Here is a 25,914-nt window from a genome sequence, read left to right as displayed (position 1 = left end):
GTCCTGCATGCACAACGAATAGTGTAAACAACACAATTACTTTTTTCATCCAAAAGTACGTAAAATTTACTCAGAGCAGAGTTGCGAGAAAAATTCGGCTAACAAAATTTTTACTTATTTTTTAGTACATTATCGACAACTCATAATTGAGCAAAATTGACTCAGAGCTGAGTTCGAAATTTCACTCAAACTGTTACTATGTCTTGTTTACCTAATTTTGAGTATTTAATACGTGCTCTTTGGGTACTTTTGGTTTTGTGTGCACAGATACGGTTGAGGCAGCGGGGTGCTATCCGTATCTTAACGAACGGTGTTTGACAGTCCACTTAACGAAGGGCGCTATTTCAAAAAATGCAAGAAATAGCGCCCGTCTGACAGGTAGATTTGCTGCCAACCTTTGTCGAGATGTGCTGAGATGTTGGCAACAAAAACATGGCACCCATCGCAAGCCCCTGGGTTGAGGTGTCAAATTTGTTCGCGGAAGATTTTTCTATCAAAACTGCGGAATCAACGACGCTGCCTTGTGGAAAGAGTTTCCTGTTTTTCGCTTGTTTCAGTGTAATTTTGAAGAACAGCAGTGATGTTGCAGAAAAAACCTGCTGGAGGATTGTACGATCCGATGATTATTCCACGCGTAAAGCAGGTATGTTCAGTTTGCGGTTTGTAAGCGTTTTCTCTTCTCTGGGTTGATTGTCTCGGGAACCAAAATGGAGTCTATTTTTGTTTTGAGGTTAGGAAGTGCTGGATCTTTTATTGGCTTCCTCCGGGATTCCAATATTGCCTTTTTCTGAATGGTCCTATCGGCAGTTCTAAACATAATGCAATGATTGCTTTTTCATATTGTCGTTACAATCGGTGAAAAAACAACATATACTCAGCTTTGTTTTGTTTACTTTTAGTATCTGGAGGAAAATGTTCACCAAACTTATGTGGACGTTGGGGTTATGGCCCGGGAGCTACAAGAGCGCTATCGGGAGTACAATAGAAGGAAGGCCGTGCCGTTTCGGATGTTAGTGGAACAGGCGTATAAAACCGTCCTGCATAGTTACGGCTTGGACAGTAATCCTTCCAGTGAAAACGAAGATGACGGCAATTCAGATTTGGAAGTCATGGAGGAAGGTGGTGGTAGCAATGCAAACCATATGAATGATGCTCTTACTAACATGTATATGAACAATAAAAATAAACCTACTGGCGGAATGGCAGCTTCTGGAGGTGGCGGAAATGATGGTGAAGCGATCGACATTAGCAGTGACGAGGAAGACCAGGGTGGAAACTCTCGTGATAAGGACAAAGCTGTTTCTACCACTTGCGACCAGATGAAGTTGATTGAAAGTAAGTTGTTAAATTATTATAGTCTAGAAAAATAAATTCTATTTTTTAACTTTCAGCTCAAATTGCATCTAATAAGCATATAACTGTTACGAAGGTAGTTCGTGCCGACAAACCCAGGTCAGGGGATGAAGCAGTTGATTCCAGTAACGGCAGTACTAATGGGCCTCGTAAGCAGCCACTTGATACCATTGCAGTACAGCAAGCTAAACGTAGGCGGCTGGATCAGGCTCAGAACTCTGAAGTGAGCAATAGTTCCAATCCGTTGCTACAGCCCCAGCAGCCGGTCTTGCAGGTACCTCAGGTGCGTTCTGCAGGGCATCAAAATGGCAAGGTTCAAGCTGGTAAACCAGAAACGCCCGGTAATCAGCGTACTAAACGATTCAAAAAAGAAGTGTGGGCTCGCTTTGTTGATACTAACTTTGAGGATGTGGGCGGAATGGATCATATTCTACGCGATCTTTGTGAGTTACTTCTTCACGTTAAGCACCCGGAGGTTTACCGTCATATCGGCTTACCGGCGCCGCGTGGATTTTTGTTGCATGGACCTCCGGGCTCCGGAAAAACTCTGCTAGCACAGGCAATTGCGGGAGTAAGTTTTAGTTAATGTCGGCCAACAACATTTATTGATTGAAAATTTATATTTTTTCCTTAGCAACTCAAAATAGGTCTCATTGAAATTCCGGCAACGGAATTAGTCGCCGGTGTTTCAGGTGAATCGGAAGAACGAATCCGTGAAGTTTTCGAGCAGGCAGCAATTCTTTCGCCTTGTGTACTGTTCATTGATGAAATCGACGCTATTTCGGCTAATCGTATCAATGCTCAAAAAGATATGGAACGACGTATTGTTGCCCAGTTGCTGAGCAGTTTGGACGGACTGTCTAAGCTGGAAGGAGGCGATGGCGTGTTAGTTATCGGCGCCACCAATCGACCAGACGCGTTGGACCCTGCATTGCGACGAGTTGGACGTTTCGATCAGGAGATATCTCTAGGCATTCCGGATCGTGAAGCGAGAGCGCATATCCTAAAGATTATTTGTCGAAATCTAAAAATTGAACAAACTATTGATTTTGATGAGCTAGCCAAATTGACTCCCGGATATGTTGGGGCTGATCTGCTGGCTTTGGCTACCAGAGCAGCCACCACGGCAATCAAAAGGTAAAAAGTAACAGAGTAATTCATATGAAACTGAACTAATTCTTTGCACTTATTTCAGAATGTTAACTGAACGTGAACGGCAGCAATTGATTGCGGAAGCTAAAAAACAGGTCGAACTTGAAGTTCTTCGTCGTAAGAGACAGCTGGAAGCCGCAACTGGCACGTTGAGAAAGGAAGAAGATGATGACGATGTGGCAATTATGGAAGTTGATGAAGCAGCATCGCAAGTGGTCGCAAAAAAGGGTGGCAATCTGAACGGGGATGTTTCAGCGGATGACGTTGTTGCTTTGGAGGATGATGTCGAAGAAGTGGTTAACTTAGACGATGACAAAGATGATGTTCAAGCTTCCGCGGAAGCCGTTGAAAAGCAAGCTGTTGAGGAACCGAAGATCGATGAGCTTAAGGAGAACAAGGATGACTCAGCGAAGAAGGATGAAGTGGCTGCCACTGAAGAAAAGAAGGAACAAGAACAGCCTGATTCGGCGGAAGCTAAGCCCGTTGAAGGTGAAAAAATGGATGACAGTGAAGCTACTGTCGCTGCAGTGAAAGATGATGGTGAGGCAAACGGAGAGAAGCCTGATGAAAGCCTAAAAAAAGCGGATATTGATGGAGATGTAGAAATGGTTGCAGATAGTAGTACCTCTGGCGACAAAGTTGTAGCTGAAGAGGTTGAAGAAGAAATTACTACACAAGCGGTTGAGAAAGTTCCAGCTGAAACCAGTGGCGCTGAGGAGAAGCCTGAAACAGAACCTGTTCAGGTAGAACAGACTAAGACAGCTGAAGAGCCTTCTTTTGAACAGATGGAACAGGAACTGGAGGAGAATGTACTTGCAGATTCGGCTATTAACTTCCCTCCTAATATGTTGACCTTGGATAAACTACTAAACCTTCTGCTGGACCACTCTAATCCTTTGCCAGACGAGGAGCTCGATAGCTTATATATTGAGAAAGAAGACTTTCTGCAGTCGATCAAATCAGTACAGCCATCGGCCAAGCGGGAAGGTTTCATTACGGTTCCGGACGTAACATGGGATGATATTGGTTCGCTTGTTGATATTCGTGAGGAGTTGAAGTTGGCTATATTGGCACCAGTAAAGTTTCCACATCGTTTGAAGCTGCTCGGACTGAGCTCTCCATCAGGAGTGCTACTTTGTGGTCCGCCTGGCTGCGGTAAAACACTGCTAGCAAAAGCCGTCGCCAACGAGGCCGGAATCAACTTTATATCAGTAAAGGGACCAGAGTTGTTAAATATGGTAAGTGATTTTTCAATTGGACTTTCGCTCTAATGCTTTAAAATTAACATTCATTCTTCAGTACGTCGGCGAGTCAGAACGCGCTGTGCGTCAGTGTTTCCAGCGCGCACGCAACTCTGCACCGTGCGTTATCTTCTTTGACGAGTTTGACTCGTTATGTCCAAAGCGTTCGGACAGTGCAGAAGGCGGTTCTGGAATGCGTGTCGTTAATCAATTACTCACCGAGATGGATGGCATTGAGGAACGAAAGGGCGTATTCCTTATGGCAGCAACCAACCGGCCAGACATTGTTGACCCTGCCGTACTGCGCCCGGGACGACTCGATAAAATTCTGTACGTTGGACTACCGGCCGAGGCGGATCGTATCGATATTTTAAAAGCATTGACAAAGAATTGCACTCAACCTCCACTGGCCGAAGATGTCGATCTGAACGTCATCGCGCGGTTAACTGAGGGATACACCGGAGCCGATTTGGCAGGTCTAGTAAGACAGGCTTCCCTGCAGACTCTTAAAGATTCGATAGCGGCCTGCAGTAGTGAGGATAATCAGACAGCCGATTCCGAAGAGCAACTCAAAGTTGCGATGAACCATTTTCAAGCAGCGATACGAAGTGTCAAACCGTCTGTCAATGAAGAAGTATGTTTTTGAATCAAAATATGTCCGTATGACATTCAGTAATTTCGCTCTTGTTTTTATTTTCAGGATAAGAAACACTATGAACGGTTGAAGGTAAAATATGGAACACCAACACAATAAACTGTTTAATTCAGTTTATTTTGCGTAAGGACATGATTTAGCATTTTAGTGATTAAGAATCGAAATATTGATACAAACATTACTACATGTAGTGAAAAAAAAATAAATTAAACAGTGTTAATTTCCTTAACAATCGAAACATTTGATGCAAGGTTATGTACCGCGTAGGATTCTAGTACTCTTCACGGAATAATGGTTGGTTTCCGTAACAATACTAAGCCAGTGAACGAACCTCAACCGTCAGAATATACTATGGCGCAAATATAGGATCCTTACTCTATTGGACAAATATGTTAGCTTATCATAAAATATGTTTTTGTTTCATTATATGGTAAAATTTAGTTTTTTTTTCATAGATAATTTTGAACACACGACCACTGCAGTGTTTTGTATCTTTGATCAATAAGTTTTCGTAATCTATAAGCATTCTGCTAGGAGAGTAAACTAGATATCTGACAAAACTGAAATACAGGATGTAAAACTATGTAGCAGCGGCATTTTTTTTCTCTTTTTTCAACAATCCTATAGTGCCGTTTTGCTGCGGGTGAAAGAAATCCTTGGGCTGACCGCTAGCTGCATTACCATGGCTCGGATTCCGATCCAACTTTCTTCGCAAATGCGGGCAATGCTTGCGGCCGGCGGGTGAAATCCTTTGCTGGCGATTTCCATCACCAAAGCAAACGGAACTTTCTCGATATCGTGCGCATAATCGATGCTGGAACCTCCGACGACGTTGTTCAGAAAGGCCGAAGCACTACTGCAGCGATACTGCACTCCGCACGCACTGACAATTGCATCGGCCCCAGCTTGGGCCACATCGTGCTGATGTTTCCAGTTCTGCGGCAGAGTTCTACGGTGAGAAAAAGGCATTATTCTGTAGGTACTTTCTTCAGGTTTTTCGTTTTCACGTGTAGCGAAAGTCCTAGTTTTTACTCCCTCTCTGTCCCAGAGGTGTTTTGGTGTTTTTGATCATGTGAAAAAGTTATTAGCAAGCAATTCGTCAAACACAACTACCCAGCTTGTCCGCTATTCGTATTACCCGATGGACCTGTTATGCGAGTAGCGCAATATAAATACGCAATACACCGTATACGCAACATAGCAAGCGTTACGTGAATACCCCTAATGTTTTTACTACGTTGGAAAATCAAAACATCCATATTTAAATGCCTTAAAAATTTTAAGGGCTAATTTTACTATCGGAAGTCATTTCCCTGATTAGTTCTTGAGTTATGCAGAAATTTGTGTTTCATTTGTATGGGAGCCCTCTTAGTGAGACAGTGAGACAGACAGACAGACAGACAGACAGACAGACAGACAGACAGACAGACAGACAGACAGACAGACAGACAGACAGACAGACAGACAGACAGACAGACAGACAGACAGACAGACAGACAGACAGACAGACAGACAGACAGACAGACAGACAGACAGACAGACAGACAGACAGACAGACAGACAGACAGACAGACAGACAGACAGACAGACAGACAGACAGACAGACAGACAGACAGACAGACAGACAGACAGACAGACAGACAGACAGACAGACAGACAGACAGACAGACAGACAGACAGACAGACAGACAGACAGACAGACAGACAGACAGACAGACAGACAGACAGACAGACAGACAGACAGACAGACAGACAGACAGACAGACAGACAGACAGACAGACAGACAGACAGACAGACAGACAGACAGACAGACAGACAGACAGACAGACAGACAGACAGACAGACAGACAGACAGACAGACAGACAGACAGACAGACAGACAGACAGACAGACAGACAGACAGACAGACAGACAGACAGACAGACAGACAGACAGACAGACAGACAGACAGACAGACAGACAGACAGACAGACAGACAGACAGACAGACAGACAGACAGACAGACAGACAGACAGACAGACAGACAGACAGACAGACAGACAGACAGACAGACAGACAGACAGACAGACAGACAGACAGACAGACAGACAGACAGACAGACAGACAGACAGACAGACAGACAGACAGACAGACAGACAGACAGACAGACAGACAGACAGACAGACAGACAGACAGACAGACAGACAGACAGACAGACAGACAGACAGACAGACAGACAGACAGACAGACAGACAGACAGACAGACAGACAGACAGACAGACAGACAGACAGACAGACAGACAGACAGACAGACAGACAGACAGACAGACAGACAGACAGACAGACAGACAGACAGACAGACAGACAGACAGACAGACAGACAGACAGACAGACAGACAGACAGACAGACAGACAGACAGACAGACAGACAGACAGACAGACAGACAGACAGACAGACAGACAGACAGACAGACAGACAGACAGACAGACAGACAGACAGACAGACAGACAGACAGACAGACAGACAGACAGACAGACAGACAGACAGACAGACAGACAGACAGACAGACAGACAGACAGACAGACAGACAGACAGACAGACAGACAGACAGACAGACAGACAGACAGACAGACAGACAGACAGACAGACAGACAGACAGACAGACAGACAGACAGACAGACAGACAGACAGACAGACAGACAGACAGACAGACAGACAGACAGACAGACAGACAGACAGACAGACAGACAGACAGACAGACAGACAGACAGACAGACAGACAGACAGACAGACAGACAGACAGACAGACAGACAGACAGACAGACAGACAGACAGACAGACAGACAGACAGACAGACAGACAGACAGACAGACAGACAGACAGACAGACAGACAGACAGACAGACAGACAGACAGACAGACAGACAGACAGACAGACAGACAGACAGACAGACAGACAGACAGACAGACAGACAGACAGACAGACAGACAGACAGACAGACAGACAGACAGACAGACAGACAGACAGACAGACAGACAGACAGACAGACAGACAGACAGACAGACAGACAGACAGACAGACAGACAGACAGACAGACAGACAGACAGACAGACAGACAGACAGACAGACAGACAGACAGACAGACAGACAGACAGACAGACAGACAGACAGACAGACAGACAGACAGACAGACAGACAGACAGACAGACAGACAGACAGACAGACAGACAGACAGACAGACAGACAGACAGACAGACAGACAGACAGACAGACAGACAGACAGACAGACAGACAGACAGACAGACAGACAGACAGACAGACAGACAGACAGACAGACAGACAGACAGACAGACAGACAGACAGACAGACAGACAGACAGACAGACAGACAGACAGACAGACAGACAGACAGACAGACAGACAGACAGACAGACAGACAGACAGACAGACAGACAGACAGACAGACAGACAGACAGACAGACAGACAGACAGACAGACAGACAGACAGACAGACAGACAGACAGACAGACAGACAGACAGACAGACAGACAGACAGACAGACAGACAGACAGACAGACAGACAGACAGACAGACAGACAGACAGACAGACAGACAGACAGACAGACAGACAGACAGACAGACAGACAGACAGACAGACAGACAGACAGACAGACAGACAGACAGACAGACAGACAGACAGACAGACAGACAGACAGACAGACAGACAGACAGACAGACAGACAGACAGACAGACAGACAGACAGACAGACAGACAGACAGACAGACAGACAGACAGACAGACAGACAGACAGACAGACAGACAGACAGACAGACAGACAGACAGACAGACAGACAGACAGACAGACAGACAGACAGACAGACAGACAGACAGACAGACAGACAGACAGACAGACAGACAGACAGACAGACAGACAGACAGACAGACAGACAGACAGACAGACAGACAGACAGACAGACAGACAGACAGACAGACAGACAGACAGACAGACAGACAGACAGACAGACAGACAGACAGACAGACAGACAGACAGACAGACAGACAGACAGACAGACAGACAGACAGACAGACAGACAGACAGACAGACAGACAGACAGACAGACAGACAGACAGACAGACAGACAGACAGACAGACAGACAGACAGACAGACAGACAGACAGACAGACAGACAGACAGACAGACAGACAGACAGACAGACAGACAGACAGACAGACAGACAGACAGACAGACAGACAGACAGACAGACAGACAGACAGACAGACAGACAGACAGACAGACAGACAGACAGACAGACAGACAGACAGACAGACAGACAGACAGACAGACAGACAGACAGACAGACAGACAGACAGACAGACAGACAGACAGACAGACAGACAGACAGACAGACAGACAGACAGACAGACAGACAGACAGACAGACAGACAGACAGACAGACAGACAGACAGACAGACAGACAGACAGACAGACAGACAGACAGACAGACAGACAGACAGACAGACAGACAGACAGACAGACAGACAGACAGACAGACAGACAGACAGACAGACAGACAGACAGACAGACAGACAGACAGACAGACAGACAGACAGACAGACAGACAGACAGACAGACAGACAGACAGACAGACAGACAGACAGACAGACAGACAGACAGACAGACAGACAGACAGACAGACAGACAGACAGACAGACAGACAGACAGACAGACAGACAGACAGACAGACAGACAGACAGACAGACAGACAGACAGACAGACAGACAGACAGACAGACAGACAGACAGACAGACAGACAGACAGACAGACAGACAGACAGACAGACAGACAGACAGACAGACAGACAGACAGACAGACAGACAGACAGACAGACAGACAGACAGACAGACAGACAGACAGACAGACAGACAGACAGACAGACAGACAGACAGACAGACAGACAGACAGACAGACAGACAGACAGACAGACAGACAGACAGACAGACAGACAGACAGACAGACAGACAGACAGACAGACAGACAGACAGACAGACAGACAGACAGACAGACAGACAGACAGACAGACAGACAGACAGACAGACAGACAGACAGACAGACAGACAGACAGACAGACAGACAGACAGACAGACAGACAGACAGACAGACAGACAGACAGACAGACAGACAGACAGACAGACAGACAGACAGACAGACAGACAGACAGACAGACAGACAGACAGACAGACAGACAGACAGACAGACAGACAGACAGACAGACAGACAGACAGACAGACAGACAGACAGACAGACAGACAGACAGACAGACAGACAGACAGACAGACAGACAGACAGACAGACAGACAGACAGACAGACAGACAGACAGACAGACAGACAGACAGACAGACAGACAGACAGACAGACAGACAGACAGACAGACAGACAGACAGACAGACAGACAGACAGACAGACAGACAGACAGACAGACAGACAGACAGACAGACAGACAGACAGACAGACAGACAGACAGACAGACAGACAGACAGACAGACAGACAGACAGACAGAAAATCAGTTTTTCTCTTTTAGCTCCTTTTGTAATTGTTGTGACTTTTTCATGTACTGCAAAGTTGTGCAAATAGTAACAATACACAACTTTGCTGAATATAGTACACCTCTATGTTTGCTTGTTTAGGAACTGTAATACTTTGATTATAAAAAATAGCCTAATTTTGACCCCGAATTACTCGACCACCAACAGACGGATTCATTTTAGACAATTTACCTTTGCTGATAGTTTTGCTGTATAATTTTTTAGCTTCTAAAGTGAGTATCATTTTTTCTTATAAAGAAACGAGAGAAAATTCCAGTTGAGGCCAATTGCGGCACACCTCACATGCTGATTGCTTCGTTTCTGTGATGTCAGTTTATGCTGATCTATTTTTCCCAACAATTTAAAGTAGGGTAAAGAACCGGTTTTAAGCAGTCTAAGTGGGTCACTGATTGTTTTATCTTATTACAAGCGATGGGTTGACTAAGTGGGGGATATCAGCATACCAATTGTTGTGATGTTAAAGAAACTCGGCAACACTGCCTTTGGTGAAGAGATCATTAATAAAATCCTACTTGAAAAGCCCACATGTGTTCATCTTATCATCGTAACATTTTGGCGACTAATGATGGGTTTTTATGATTAAATTCGTTAACGGAGTGCTTAAATGCGAAAAAGAACTGTTTAAATACGCGAAAATTAGTAAAGCGAGTTACATTCGGTGTATTCGTGGCGGTACATTGAGCAGCTAATCGGTTAAGCTTGAAAGTGAACATAACCCCACTTCGATCGAAAATGGAAAAAACAAACACTTTACTACCGTTTGATATATCGGACACAGCGTCCATCGCCAGTCGTTGGATTAAATGGAAAAGATCGTTTCAACTGTTCCTGGAAGTGAACTGTGTAGCTCTTGCTTCGCGCAAGCGTTCATATTTACTACACTACGCTGGGCCGGAAGTACAGGATATATTCTATAATATAGAAGGACATGACGCAACTCCTCCACCGGGATCTGATGTTTTCATCGAAGCTCTACGTTTATTAGATGCGCATTTTGCTCCGCTGAATAACGTTCCATATGAAAGATCTGTTTTCCGGAAAATAGCACAAAAGGAAGATGAATCGGTTGAGAAGTTTATACATCGACTCCGGGACCAAGGCCGTCTCTGCGATTATGGTGCTGCGTTAGAGATGCGCATTACCGAACAAGTATTCGATAACTGCGTATCGGATTCGTTGAGAGAAGCAATATTGAAGAAAAAATTGATGTCAGTTCAAGAAATTGCTGATGAGGGAAGAGTACTAGAAACTGTAAAACGCAATCGAGATCAAATGAAAAAACCGATGGAAGAGTGCCCGTTAACTCACTTAAAAGGTCACTTAAAAGGTCACTTCGCCAATGATAAAAAGTGCCCAGCAAGGTCTAAAAAGTGTGACAAGTGTCAAATTATAGGACACTTCAAGAAAATGTGTAAAACCAAGCCAAAGTTAGTAAAGCCGTCTCGAAAGTTGAAGGTTCAGCAAGTTCGAGAACGTGGTTGACAAGCCGAAAGGAGCTAACTTGTTGAGTAGGGCTACCTCGATAGAACTTGGATTGCTTGAAATACATGGAGAAGTTTTCAGTGTTAGCGAATCAAATGAGCCTGTGATCGTAAAATTGAAAGATGTACATGTGAAAGTTAAATTGGACAACAGTGTACTACCGGTGCAGCAGTCATGTAGGCGATTGCCGATTCCATTGAAAAAGTTAGTAGACGACAAACTTGCGGACTTGCTTGAGCAAGACATTATTGAGCCCGCGCCTCTCAACATCAGCTGGGCCTCTCCTCTCGTTGTTACTCCTAAGGACAGTGGACGAAACGTTCGACTTTGCGTAGACATGCGCAAAGCAAACAAGGCGATTATTCCAGAAAAGCATCCGCTGCCGACGTTCGAGGAAATAATGCCTCATCTAGATGGATGTAAAATATTCAGCAAAATTGATTTGGTTAAAGCATTTCACCAAATTGAGCTAGATCCCGGGTCACGCGATATAACTACCTTCGTCACGCAAGATGCTTACTACCGGTTTAAGAGGCTTATGTTTGGGATGAAAGTAGCACCTGAAATATTCCAACGATGTATTGAGAGGGTTTTGAAAGGATTGGTAGGAGTAAAAGTCTTCATTGACGACATACTAGTATACGGATCGTCTAAAGATGAGCACGATAAACGACTGAAAGCAGTGTTGAATCGTTTGGCTGAGAACGGGTTAACTGTCAATGAAGCGAAGTGCGAGTTCGGAAAAGCAATGGTAAAGTTCATGGGGCATGAACTCTCAGCGAATGGCATCCTTCCTACGAATGAAAAGGTTAGTGCAATTAAAAACTTCCGACGTCCTCAGAACACCAGTGAGATGCGTAGCTTCCTAGGGTTAGTTAACTACGTAGGGAAATTCATCCCTAATTTATCGACACTGACTACACCTCTTCGAGAAATGATCGTTAAGGGAGCTAAATTTCACTGGTCGAGAGAAGCGGTGAAGTCGTTCAATAAGGTGAAGCAGGCTATGTCGAATCCCAACCACTTGGCATTCTACAATCCTAAGTTTGATACAGTGTTGGTAACTGACGCAAGCGACAGTGGTTTGGGCGCTGTTTTAATGCAAAAAAATAACTCGAAGTTGCGACCAGTTAGTTATGCTAGCAAGAGCCTTTCGAAAACGGAAAGAAAATATTCCACGCTCGACAAGGAAGCACTTGCCATAGTTTGGGCAACTGAACGTTTCGAAATGTATTTGAGAGGTTTGGATTTCACAATTCTCACCGATCACAAACCGTTAGTCCAGATTTTTAGCGAATCTTCCTGTCCGAATAAGCGCCAAGAAAGATGGGTCCTTCGTATGCAATCATATCGATATTCCATAGTGCACGTTCCAGGTGAGGTAAACATTGCGGATCCATTATCGAGATTGTGCGAAGCAGTTAAACCACAAACCTACGACAGACAGTCCGAGGAGGTGCTGTGTTTGATTGCAGAGTTTAGTAAACCATCGGCGATAACAATGACTGAAATCATACGTAGTTCCCGTGACGATGACGAGTTCCAAAAGGTTAAAAGAGCCTTGAGCGATGATTGTTGGGATGATTTAAAAGCATTCACACCCTTTAAATCCGAGCTATGTTTTTCTAAAGACATTCTACTCCGCAGAGACAAAATCGTTGTCCCTGGAGATCTTCGAGAAACAGTACTACAATTGTCACACATCGGGCACCCAGGTAGAGAAAAAATGAAACGACGCTTACGGGTAGCATTGTGGTGGCCAGGTTTAGATTCAGATGTTGAGAAAACATGTCGAAATTGTGTCGAGTGTCAGTTGGTCGGTCCACTGAATAAGCCAGAACCATTACGCATCCGAGAGATGCCGTCAGCCCCTTGGGTACATTTGAGCGCCGATTTTTTGGGACCCTTGCCGAATGGAAAATACGTATTTGTCCTTATAGATCTATACAGTCGTTTTGTAGTGGCAGAATTTATGACGCGCACTTTGTCAGCTGATGTTATTCGAACACTGAAGAGGATTTTTACAAGATTCGGTTTGCCGTCGGTTTTGACAACTGACAACGCCAAAAACTTTTCGAGCCAAGAATTCATAGATTATTGCGTGGACTATGGTATCAAACTTACTCATACTACGCCGTACTGGCCGTGTGCAAACGGTGAGGTTGAGCGACAGAATCGTTCACTATTAAAAGTACTGAAAATAGGTCAGCATCAAGGCACAAATTTGGAAGCAGCGCTTCAAGATTACCTCTATATGTATTCAGTTACCCCGCATAGCGTAACTGGTGTCCCTCCTGCTACATTGATGTTCGGTCGCAGATTCCGAGATTTATTTCCTCATGTGCGAGATGAAGTGGTAATGGATGATGAACTTCGAGACAAGGATGCTGTTATCAAACATCGTACTAAACAAAATCGAGACAGCAAGGTAGGAGCCAAAGAAACATCTATTAATGTCGGCGACGAAGTGCTTATGAAAAACATGCATCCAGCGAATAAACTATCATCCACTTTTCTGCCTGTACCAGCAACAGTTGTGGAGAAGCATGGAAGCACGGCGACGGTGGAGACCGAGAGTGGTCAACGTTTCAAAAGAAACACATCACATCTAAAGGTGCACCATCCATTGCCGTCTGTGGATAACGTACCATCTGCAGACGACATCAGCCACGGCGAACGAGATGATCCTACGAAGGACATTCCACAATCAACGAATTCCGGTCAAGATAGACCCCGTAGATGTGTTACACTTCCCAGGCGTTTTGAAGATTACGTTATTTAATATTATATACTTGATATTATTATTATTAGTGATTTGATATTATATTGTTGAACTTCTTTTTATTATAAAATCGGAGATATGTTGTGATGTTAAAGAAACTCGGCAACACTGCCTTTGGTGAAGAGATCATTAATAAAATCCTACTTGAAAAGCCCACATGTGTTCATCTTATCATCGTAACACCAATCTTCTTGCTATCTCTAGTTCTTCAAGCTGTTACCATTGGAGGACACTATTGTTCAGCTAAACTTTTGATTTTTCGCTTTAAAATTTGGAGCGGTGGAACTAATTTTGATCAGACCGAACATATTTTCACCCTCAAGGTGCTTTTTTAAGCAATCCTGAAATCTGAATTTTTTTACGTGCCCGTAAAAAGTCCCTCGAGCTTTTCCCCCTATTCAGTAAGTTCGCGTTCTTATCCGCGACCTACTAATCGGCATCTGATGCGTAATCGGCATAGCGTATCGGCATAGATGCGTAAAATGCCATCTGTCTAAATTGGTTATCGGGGCATACACTCCCCGCACCGTTCGGCAAACGGTATTCGTCGTCTCTTTTATTCTCTGGTGTTCTTATGGGAAACTGCGAGTTTGACGTCTCACTCGCTGTTCATAAGGATGGTGGGAGAACAAAAGAGGTAAACATAGCAGTATACACGGTCCGACTCAGAACAGTGTTGTCAAAGCAAATAACATTGAAACACATCGTTGCTTCATTAAAGCACTGAGAAAATCTTCGAAAATTATTGAAAAAGCTGTTTTACCTTTGTTATACTATAACAAAGGTTTAAAAATTGGTCGAAAAACACGAAATTGATCCGAGGCCCGGAGGGCCAAGTCACATATACCAATCGATAGGGTTCGACAATTTGAGCAATGTCTGTGTGTGTGTGTGTGTGTGTGTGTGTATGTATGTAATGATTTTTTCTATCGCCTGTTTCTCAGAGATGGCTGAACCGAATGGTTCGTTATTACTTTTGTTTGAAAGGTGTTATTGTCTAGTAGATCACTATTGAGTTGCTTCGTGATACGACGTTTCGTTTAAAAGTTATAAGCAAAAATGTGAAAAATACGTGACACGGGTTTCTTCGAAACTACATAACAGATTTCATCGATCTTAGTATCAAATGAAAGCCCTTATTAAAGGTAAATTGTTCAGGAATTTTTAATTGAAAACAAATAAGTAGTTTAAAAGTTAGCCTTAAAAAACCTGTTTTGACAAGGTAATAATTATCGCCTGTTTCTTAGAGATGGCCAAACCGATTTATGCGCTATTAGTCTCATTCGAAAGATAATATATCCTAATAGATCACTATTGAATGGTTTTTTGATTGGACGTTTAATTTGAAAGTTATGAGCAACCGTATACACTACACCAAAATTAACAATAATTTATAATGATTTTAACCAAGATAATTTATCTAATTTCAATTATTTTAATATCAAACAAGAGGTTTTGACACTACGAATATATATGCAAAATTTCATAAGAATTGGTTTTACCGGTTAAAATATATTAACCGTCGAACACTCGCGCCAACTTTTGTAACATAGTTACTCGCGCGCAAAATAGCCCCAAACCAAAGAAAACGTATGCGCTAGAGTTTTGACTGGGAAAACTTGGTTTTAGGTTTATCGAACCTTTGGAAGAGTTTCTTGAAATTGAAAGCTCTATCGTTTGGTGGAATTTAAATTTTTATTAATCCCTCTAAAAGTGAAATAAATAAAATATTTTTTTTCAGTGTCAATGTGTCAACATTGATGTGTTCTGCAAAGTTATAGAGCATATTATTACAAGAAATTTTGCTGAAGACAGTAACCTTCTATCTCTGCAGCGAAGATAGAAATATCGTATTTATTGTATATGAATTTGTAAAATCAGTTTTTCTATTTTTGCTCTTTTTGTAATTGTTGTATGACTTTTTCATGTACTACAAAATTGTACAAATAGTAAAAATACACAACTTTGCTGAAAATAGTATACCTGTATGTTTGCTTGTTTAGGAACTGTAGAACTTTGATTATAAAGAATACCCTAATTTTGACTCCGAATTACTCGACTACCAGCAGACGGATACATTTTAAACATTTTACATTTGCTGATAGTTTTGCTCCATAAATTTTCCCAAAAATTTAAATTATTAATGCATTGAATAATTATGATATTTTGCTCACAATAAGTTTGTTGAAGAATATACGTTAGTTAAACAACGATTTGTAACTTTATAACAATATGGCGTTGAAAAACCTACACGTGTTGTATAAAATACAACAGCGTGAGTTAATAAAAATTGATGAAAATTATTCAAGAAAACTCTATTGATGTGATTCAAATAGAATGGCATTACAGGAAACTATGCATAGTTCAAAAACCTATAAACTAGACCTTTGCTAGACAATGTATATGCTAAAGGATAAGATTTCCTCTTACAACTTACTTTTATTTGCACTTACTCAGATTAATAACAACTTACTTATCCTTATTACGCAATTTCATGAAAAAAGGATCTATCAAAATTTAAAAGTGTTCCTATTTTGTTCAAATTTTGTAAACTTTTTCAATTTTCAAAAATTTTATGTAAACCAACGCACTACGCAACGATAACCAATAGATGAATTATGTTCCGAAGACGTGTCGATTTCTATCTCAAATAGCAAGTAAGACCGTATAACAAAGGTTCCTTTCACCACTAGGTGGATTAAATCGGGTTTTTTCTGTTGTTTTTAATGAAGAAAAATTAATTATGAACATACATTTCTCTTGAAAGTATTGAACCAAGTTTTCACTATTGGAGGTTTCAGTTAATTTCAAACCTATAATTCTTATTTCCAGAACCGAAACAGTGTCTTGGCAACACGATAGTTCATCAGTTATGCTGCAGCTGCTGCTACTGGTGAACAGGTTCGTTAATTCAGAATTTGTTTTCAGTTTTGTTATAAAATAATAAAACTTTCGGCTAGAGACAAAGCCTTAGATAATAGAAAAAAAGAGAGTGAATAATATGGTATGTGACAATTGAGTGCTTGACTTTTAGAGTGGTTGTAATCAGTGCTGAAAAATGTGATGGATTCGTTAGTAGCGAGGTGGCGATTGCCTTCAGCAGCTGAAAAATGCACGTTTTTGGACAACAATTTTTAATTCATCATATTTCTTGTCGGAAACCCAGGAAATTGTGTTTGTGTGAATCAAATGTCTGGTTAAGTGATTTGTGAAGATTTGGAAAATATGAATAAAAAAGTGCATTTTCGGCTCATTTATTCATAACTGATTAAAATAGGTGACACTGCTGAACTCGTTCCTTACCCTATTATTTAAAATAATCTACGCATTATGTTACGTTAGTGGGCTTTCGGTGCAATAATGTAGCCACTAACTGACTAACATAAAATATTTATTAAAATATAAAATAGTATAATTACATGACCTGTGTGAGTCGTATCAGACTGATGATTAGACTGACTTCGACCTCTGATCGCCGATACCCATGATGACATCTATTGCAGCTGACAGGTATCACAACTGATGAGCCAATGTGGTGAAAGTATCGGCGTGCGGAGGGGCCATCCAACACATTAAAATGTGGATTTTTTTTTCGGATGGTGATGAAAAAAACTAAAACAGCTAATAAAGTTTGATAAATTTCCCATGGAAGGTAATTATATTAGCTTACCTGCAAAAAAATTCTACGTCCTTGCGAGCGGCCTTCCGGCAGTTAACCGGAACATTCGCCATGGCGGACGAAAACATGCCTGTAAATAGTCATGTTTTTGGGTTCTTTCTTCGTTTCATTTATCAATTTCTCCTCGGTTTTTGCGACAAAATGGTTGGAGTAGATCTTACGCTTCAGGTTTGTCCAGAAATTCTGGATGGGACGCAGCTGACGGACGTTGGGTGGGTTCGCCGGTTTCGATATTCAGCCGCTCCATCTCCTCCAACGATCGCTTCGAGTATTGGGCCGACGCCAGACCCGGCCAGAACATCGCGTCTTCGCACTTATACTATAAATTTCCTATACAGTCCTATAAATTTCCCCGTTCACGGCCAGTTCGGAGCGAAAGAAGAGCGGCTTTGACATTCCCTTCTCGCTGATTGTCAGCCATAGCAGCACCTTCTTGGGGAACTTGGTGTGTGAAATGAACTTCACCTCGGAGCTCATTTCCTTCATGGGGGAAGTAAAATACAAGTGCCCTGCCATCCAGGGTAAAATAGGTTTCGTCGTCCATCATCACCGCCTCTTTGCGATTCGCCGGGAAAATCGTCTTGACCATCTTATTCAGCCGTTGCCGCTGCGTCATTGCCTGCAGCTCCGATACCAGTGAACGGGACTTTCTTTCGACGCTCTGATTGTTGTCCAATAGTGCCAAAACGTTAAAGATGCCGGAACGGGCGTATCCGGCGTCCACAAAGTGCCGCACGATGTCCGTTTTTCACGCGACGGAGTACCGTTCTTTGAACGCGCACACTTCTGAACGGAATAGTTTCACTGTTTTCGCCATCACGGTTAGAGTTCGACTGATAGAGCTGTAGAATTTTTTTTTGCAAGTAAGTTAATACCTTCTATGGGAAATCTATCAAACTCAATTAACCGTCTTAATTTTTTTTATCACCATCCGAAAAAAGTCAAATAAATAAATAAATAACTAGGTTGACCCGTCTTGGCCAGCTACGATACCAAAATCTTTGAAAATGTAATATGGTTTACAGTTCAGTAGCACGTAAAATTTATTAGCGAAACAGCTCTCAAATTGGCAACCTTCTATTAATTAAAACACATGTACTCTACAGAGAAAGCCAATGGGGCTTAGATAAAAGGGCAAAAATCTGTCAATCGCGAGTAACGTGCTGCTCGAGGGAGTACATTTTGAAAAAGTACTCAATTTTAGAACCGTGTCTCGATTTGGTCTTACCAAAATTATGATTGTAGAAAATATCGATTGAAATATACCGGGCAGACGCTTAAGCGCTATCACTCGTTGGACCACAACTAAAAAAACAACCTTCGTTTTAGTAAACTGGATAAACTCTTGGATTAGTTATTTGCTTGAAATCGAGTCAATGCAATACAGAATCTTTGGATATTGGAGATTTCGACGGCTTTTTGCGACCTAGTTCTTAAAGAAATAGAATACTTTTAATATACTTGAAATAAAATACTTTACAGTAAATGTCTAAAGCTTCATTCTACTAAATTCTTAAAGTTAGAACCTAAATTTGCGGACTTAAATATTTATGTTACTCTATATTGAGATATTTCAGGAATGCTAATCTTGATAATTGCATTGCATTTTCTAGAGGAAGGAAGTTAATTTCTGAGGAGGTCAGTCCCGGTGTAGTGGTTAGCATTCACGCCTCTCACGCCGAGGAACCTGGGTTCAAATTCCTGCCCCGCAGAAGTCATGAATGACATAAGCTGTTAAAGTGACTATAATTTAACAAAAAAAAATCATTTCTTTTGAAAATTTTTTATATGATATAATTAATCATTGAATTTAGAGCACGCATTTTATATATACGATTGAAACTCACAATATTATGTAAAGTTATCAGTCATAGAACAAAGTTTAACAATATTTGTTACGAGTTCGTGTTACTAAAACGGAATATACGCAGTGGCCCGACCCTTACGGTATTCCCATAGTCTTAAAAAGGAATAAGCGCATAAGTTTCAAATTTGATGGTACTTTTTTCATGAAATTGATGTAGTATGCAGTAAGCAAAAATGCAATAAAAATATTTTTTAAATCAAAAAGTTGTCTTGTTTTTCATGTCTGCTAACTTTCTTTGTTACCTTTGGCTCTTACTTCATTTACCAAATTAAAGTAAAAAGAGGATTTGGTTATTCGGGAAACTCAGGAGTTCTCTAACTACTAAACCACGAGTTAAAAATCTTTAATTGTAGTGCTCACCTAGAATACGCCCGTGGATAGAGGATAGCTTTGGCATGCGAGTGTAGCGACAGGTAAAATCTACAGTTGGGCCGCAACTTTTGAAAGATATTCCGAACGTTCCTGGTTTCCAGCTCCGAGAATGGCCTTTCTCCCCTGTACAGTAGCGAACAAAACTGGGCCGTTCCAATTCCCCACGATACGTTGAAATTTCGATTGCAATCTACTCCTACGCAACGGTCTCTACCCAGGGGTCGCCGTGTCTTTCGCCACATTTTGTTCTGCAATCAAACGTTTTATTAGTTGCTGTAAAGGATTTCCGCCAACTGATTGGCGCTCGGCGCGATATACTACATGTTCAAGACTATACTCGTATCCATCGGGATTCAGCACTGGCAAAATTATCCAGTCGAAATTCCGGAGTAGTCTTACGTTGATGGCATCCCGTTCGACTAGTTGATACACTACATACAGAGCTACGATAACTGTTATCCATTCTCGAGCATGAATTCCAGCGTCTATCAGGATGTAAAGCCGGTTGAACTTTTTACGCTTAACATCTGGGCTGATACGCACGGTCATTATTTCACGACCCTCGAACGAAAGAGCAGTGGAGAAAATTTCGATTTTATTTGCATAATTTCGCACCAACTTCGAAAGATATTGGTTCACTTCCTCGTGGCTAGGGTAATGGTCGAAAAATGGAACATGGTCGTGGTTCATTGTGCGGTTTAACAATTTGATCTGCCGGTCGGTCATCCATAGGTGAGGTTTGAAGGGCTGATTTTTTAATTAAAACGTGTACCGTGGTGCTAAAAACGCACTAATGATTGCCCAATAAGATGATTGTCGTTCGAGTAACATGTTGGTTATTATGAAATTGAAAACGAAATCACTGCATGTTTTGGCTCACAAACTATTTCCAAGCTGTCTAAAGTGAAATAAATATCTATTGAAATTCAAAACTACAGTAACCGTATTGTCACGTTGCTGGTTGTTAGCCTACTAAGGATAGAAAGGGAAACGTCGAGGACCGTAATCCGCGTAATAGCTGCTAGGGGGTCCTCATTTGCAGAGAACTTATGCTGTTGGAGACAAGTTCAATGCAAACAGAAAGACGGTGTGCTCCGTTGGTGATGCGATGATGTTTTTGAAGAAAATATTTCTGCTTAAAAAATTACTTATAAGGTTATTTAAGTTGGTTATTTTATTCCTATATAACTCATATATGAGTTCAACCTCACTAACTAGTTTAGTGAAAAACGGTAAGGCTGCTGAGAGCCCAAGTTACATTTTTGTTGTATAATAGCTCATTAAACTCTTGTACAGCTAATTCCCGTGTAAGAAGTGCTTGATAAGGGATTATAAAACCAAAATGTTACTTGGGAAGGACGCTTCCAAAAGCGGCAAACGAGCGGCTAATCAAAGCAATCCACCGCTTCATTATCGGGATCTGAAGGGAAGAATAAATACCGGAGTAGTTGTTGGATGGACTCATTTGCCCTATTTTTAAAAAAGGACACTGACTCGAGTTTAAAAACTGTTGAGGCACAATGTTGCTCAATAAGGTGCTCTCACGTATCCTGACTGAAACCGTTAGCGGGGTTCTACAACAGCGAGCATCAAGCTGGTCTTCGCTCTAGAACGGATCAGACGTTTATCCTGCGGCAGTTACTAGACAAGTTACGGGAGTATTACTTGCAGACTCATCATCTGTATGTATACTTTAAGACGGCGTATAATTCAGTTAAATGAAATGATCTGTGACGAACAATGCTAGAACATGGTTTTCCGGTAAAATTAGTTGAGCTGATTCGTGTGATGCTGAAAGGATCAAAATCATTCGTCAAAATTTAGTGAGAAGTTCTAGCTGGATGGACTGAAGTAAGGGGATGCATTCGCTCATCTATTATTCGACATTGTCTTGCAAGGTGCAATACGAAGAACTAATGTGGAAAGCTGAAACTGAACGGATCCCGCCAAGGCTTCGACGAACACCTGAATGGTGCCCAGGCGGAGAACCATGGCTGCGGGGAAATCGATTTCGACGGTGCAACAAACGGGAAAGAGGTGCCAGTCCCAACGATAGGCAAAGTTAAGGAGGCCATCATGCAGCTAAAGAACATGCAGCGTCAGCTGGAAAGGATGACATCGGAGCGGAACTTATTAAAATGGGACCAGAAAAGCTGGCCGTTTGTATGCACCGGCTAATTGTTAGAATTTGGGATACGGAACAGCTACCAAAGGAGTGGAAAGATAGGGTTATCTGCCCGATCTATAAAAAGGGCGACAAATTGGACTGTGAGAACTATCGAGCGATCACCGTTCTCAATGCCGCCTATAAAGTGCTGTCCCAAATCATTTTCCGCCGACTATCACCAATTGCGAACAGATTTGTGGGAACTTATCAAGCCGGTCAAGCCTTCGTCGAAGTCGGTCTACAACGGATCAAATATTTCAACTGCGGCAAATCTTCCAAAAGGGCCGTGAATACAGAGTTTCCATGCATTATTTGTTCGTCGACTTCAAAGCCGCATATGATACCATCGACCGGAAAGAGCTATGGAAAATCATGGATGAGAACAGCTTCCCCAGGAAGCTCATCAAACTGATTAAATCTACGATGGATGGTACACAGTATTGTGTTCGGATTTCGGGTGGATTGTCAAGTTAATTCGAATCACACAGAGGGCTTCGTCAAGGCGATGGTCTTTCATGCCTGCTGTTGAACATAGCACTACAAGGTGTTTTGAACCGAGCGGATATCAACACGCGGGGCTCGATCTTCAACAAATCTAGTCTATTCGTCTGGTTTGCCGATGACATGGATGTTATCGGCAGAACATCTGTGGCGGTGGCTGAACAGACTAAAGCGCGAAACAGTACTATAGTACTTGCTGGCCAGCGGAAACGAGGTCGAACGACGCTGCTTGGACAGTAATAAATTGATCGACGGCGATGAGTTTGAGGTAGTCGACGAATTTGTCTACTTTGGCTCACTGGTAACGGTGGACAATGATACCAGCCGTGAGATTCGGAGGCGTATTATCAGCGGAAGTCGTGCTTACTATGGGCTTCACAAGCTATTGCGGTCGAGCAGGCTAAGTCCCCGTACAAAGTGCACCCTGTACAAGACGCTTATTAGACCGGCTGTTCTCTACGGGCATGAAACATGGACAATGCCTGAGGAGGACCTGTGAGTGCTCGGAGTTTTCGAACGACGAGTGCTAAGAATCTTCGGCGGCGTACAGGAAAATGGAGTATGGAGGCGGAGGACGAGCCATAAACTCTGGTGAACCCAGTATCCAGAAGATGGCTAAAGCTGGACGGATACGATGGGCAGGGCATGTTGCAAGAATGCCGGATAACTACCCTGCAAAGATGGTGTTCGCCTCAAATCTGGTAGGAACAAGACGACCAGGAGCTCCAGGAAGAACCAGGAAAACGCTGCAGACTCCGGGGCAGACACCGCACCCGATGGATATGTGCTGTCAAGAACGATGCACGCTCCGCTACTGCTTAAGGAAATCGGAGAACGGCAACCCAGGACCAACAGTACTAGAGGAGATCTTCCGAGTGATCCAATAGATGTCTTAATAGGTACAGCTTCTCGCTCTTCATTTTTAGAAATTCTTCTGGTGCCCAGTATCCTTTCCAACAGTCTTTCCGTTCTTCAACTCATTAACAGCTTTACTGCCCACACTTTTTTTGTTGTTTCCTGTTTTTGCCTCCCTATTCATCACACGCTGGAAGTACTCCTTTCTCCTGTCAATAACCGCCGTCTACAGTCACCGTTTAGTCAGTAACCATGTTGCCGTCCTTGTCTTCACACCATACGGCGTGTGAATTCCCTAGTCTGCTCCTGTTGTTCCTTTTAGAAAAACTCTGTGTGTCGCCCGTTGGATTTTTTTTGTTCCAATAAGCACGAGCTCTTGAGTGTCTATCGAGGCAATATGTTCTTTTGAGCATCCTAACGTATTGCAATGTCAGGTGTTTCCTCTTTCTTGGGCTAGGGCGTTCGTAAGGCTCTCTGAACCCGTGTATAGGATTGTTTAACAGCCCTGTGCAGTTTGGCATTCCCACCTCGTGTTCTAAATTTCACGCAGATTATTCCTTTCTCACTACCCAGCCAGCACCAACTCGTATATCAATGTACGAAAATTGTCGTAAATATCTCTTAACAAATCCGGATTCGTAAATAAAGCCTAATAAAGCGCGCACAAGTTGATATTCTGTCGTTTATAATGCTAGTAGCTGATAAACATACGATTTTCAGCATAAAGTTGTATAGCTGTATGCAACTGGTCACGCTCAATCGGATCCTATCGTATTGAAATACCTATATAAGTGTATCGCTCAAAATTATTCCTCAGTGCGTATATCGCCTCCAAGATGGTACGGATAAACGGCTTTTGCGCGTCGAATACGATTTTGTTGGATACATATCAGTACGTAACTCTTATTTGCAATCTAATTATACATATGAAAATGCTGACTGGGTAGGAAACCAACTCCTCGTCAGTGTTCGGCCAACAGATCACACTCAGCCCCAGCATTTCAAGCTTCAGGTGGCTAGCTTTACTGGTGAATCGAGCCGTCTTGGCTTGCTGGGCAAGGGTCAACATATTCCATGTTCCGATTCGTGTCTCTGTTTTCATGCTAAAGGTTGCTGCCAATAGTTCAGATTAGTTTCTTCATTCATTCTTTGTTTCGTGATGCTAGCAAAAAGATACGTGATTTCGCTGATTATCCACCATGTTTCCGAGGTACTTTTATGAGGCTAGTGTACTCGATACCGAGTGTTCCCGAAGTGTTAAAAACCGGTACCTGAAATACAACACCGAAATCGGTCGCGGCTGCTTTGTTTTGAGCGTGCAGCCCATTTCATCAGGCACGGCAGTAGCGTACCGATTCAAATAAACTTCGTAGAGGTTTTCAAATGCGGCACGCTTGAGTTGCCTCAAAATTGGAGGCTACGACCGACAGAAAATATTTCAGCTAAAGTGAAAGTGAGGATCTACTCCAATAATTTCGTGGCCTAAACGGAGAAGGAGCTGATCGCCAAGGCCACGAAAGAGCTGAAGAACATACAGACATTCAACTTCTCATCGGCCATGGCTAAGGTACCGACCAACTGGTGTAAGGTCATCCGGCAGGGTGTCGAAGCATTTTTGTAGAGGGCTTAATAAACGTAAGATTTGAGGAAAATTTTTCCGTTTCGATTATCTTTTGAAGTATTTTTTTCATCGCCAGCTGAAATCTGTCCTATGAAATTTTAATGCATATGTTACAGTTTTTCTTTTAATTAGAGCCTCTAATTAGTAGAAAAACTGTAACATATGCATTAAAAGAGCACTTTACGGTCGTGCAGCACCATCGGGAGGCCGAAACCAGGTGTCCGTTCGACGCTCTCGCCTATCTATAGAGAGGAGACGATGCTGTAATTGCCGGAAAAGCTATATTCAGCGGATACGAAGTGGATCATAATGATGAATTTCTTCGCTCCATGGTGGAGCTGGCAGTACAAGCAAAGTATCAAGCGTATTTGCTTGACTGTTTTCGCCATGGCTGCTGCAAATCAACTGATAACACTGTCAATATTTTTCTGGTTCTTCTTCTATCTTAACGGACATATTCCGTCCAGTCAGATACGAACGCAGCCAGGAGTGTAGGCTACCATAACATCCCAATCTCTCGAATTTAGTGAGTGCGATGGTCCATTTTATCAAAGGCAGCCGGTGGACCAATATAAACGGTATCCACTTGCAAGTCTTTCT

The 25,914-nt window shown here is 42.6% G+C and overlaps 2 protein-coding genes across 2 annotated transcripts; one reads left to right on the top strand and one right to left on the bottom strand.

Annotated features, from left to right (window-relative positions):
* Positions 1-490: 490 nt before the first annotated feature.
* On the top strand, positions 491-4,968 carry LOC128738772 (nuclear valosin-containing protein-like). Its single transcript, XM_053834131.1, has 7 exons — positions 491-643; positions 900-1,335; positions 1,392-1,924; positions 1,988-2,490; positions 2,549-3,743; positions 3,805-4,380; positions 4,447-4,968. Exons 1-7 carry the CDS (start codon positions 581-583, stop codon positions 4,498-4,500), a joined length of 3,360 nt encoding a protein of 1,119 aa, XP_053690106.1. The 5' UTR covers positions 491-580; the 3' UTR covers positions 4,501-4,968.
* A 54-nt stretch (positions 4,969-5,022) lies between these two features.
* Positions 5,023-20,860, bottom strand: LOC128736176 (carboxypeptidase B-like). The gene is made up of 3 exons (XM_053830658.1): positions 20,492-20,860; positions 20,159-20,418; positions 5,023-5,350 (listed from the first exon to the last, which is right to left on the bottom strand). Exons 1-3 carry the CDS (start codon positions 20,858-20,860, stop codon positions 5,023-5,025), a joined length of 957 nt encoding a protein of 318 aa, XP_053686633.1.
* Between the last annotated feature and the right edge of the window lie 5,054 nt (positions 20,861-25,914).

The sequence above is a fragment of the Sabethes cyaneus genome, chromosome 2 (assembly GCF_943734655.1).
Source record: "Sabethes cyaneus chromosome 2, idSabCyanKW18_F2, whole genome shotgun sequence".
Lineage (NCBI taxonomy): Eukaryota > Metazoa > Arthropoda > Insecta > Diptera > Culicidae > Sabethes > Sabethes cyaneus.
This window is presented reverse-complemented; position numbering and strand designations above follow the sequence as displayed.

Excerpts from the sequence above, each read along its gene's own strand:
- LOC128738772 (XM_053834131.1), top strand. The coding sequence starts at position 581 with ATGTTGCAGAAAAAACCTGCTGGAGGATTGTACGATCCGATGATTATT. Across the intron at positions 1,336-1,391 it reads CCAGATGAAGTTGATTGAAA|CTCAAATTGCATCTAATAAG; the intron begins GTAAGTTGTTAA and ends TTTAACTTTCAG. Across the intron at positions 3,744-3,804 it reads GACCAGAGTTGTTAAATATG|TACGTCGGCGAGTCAGAACG; the intron begins GTAAGTGATTTT and ends TTCATTCTTCAG.
- LOC128736176 (XM_053830658.1), bottom strand. The coding sequence starts at position 20,860 with ATGAACCACGACCATGTTCCATTTTTCGACCATTACCCTAGCCACGAG. Across the intron at positions 20,419-20,491 it reads ACGAGTATAGTCTTGAACAT|AACAAAATGTGGCGAAAGAC; the intron begins GTAGTATATCGC and ends GTTTGATTGCAG. Across the intron at positions 5,351-20,158 it reads TATCCACGGGCGTATTCTAG|AACTCTGCCGCAGAACTGGA; the intron begins GTGAGCACTACA and ends TTCTCACCGTAG.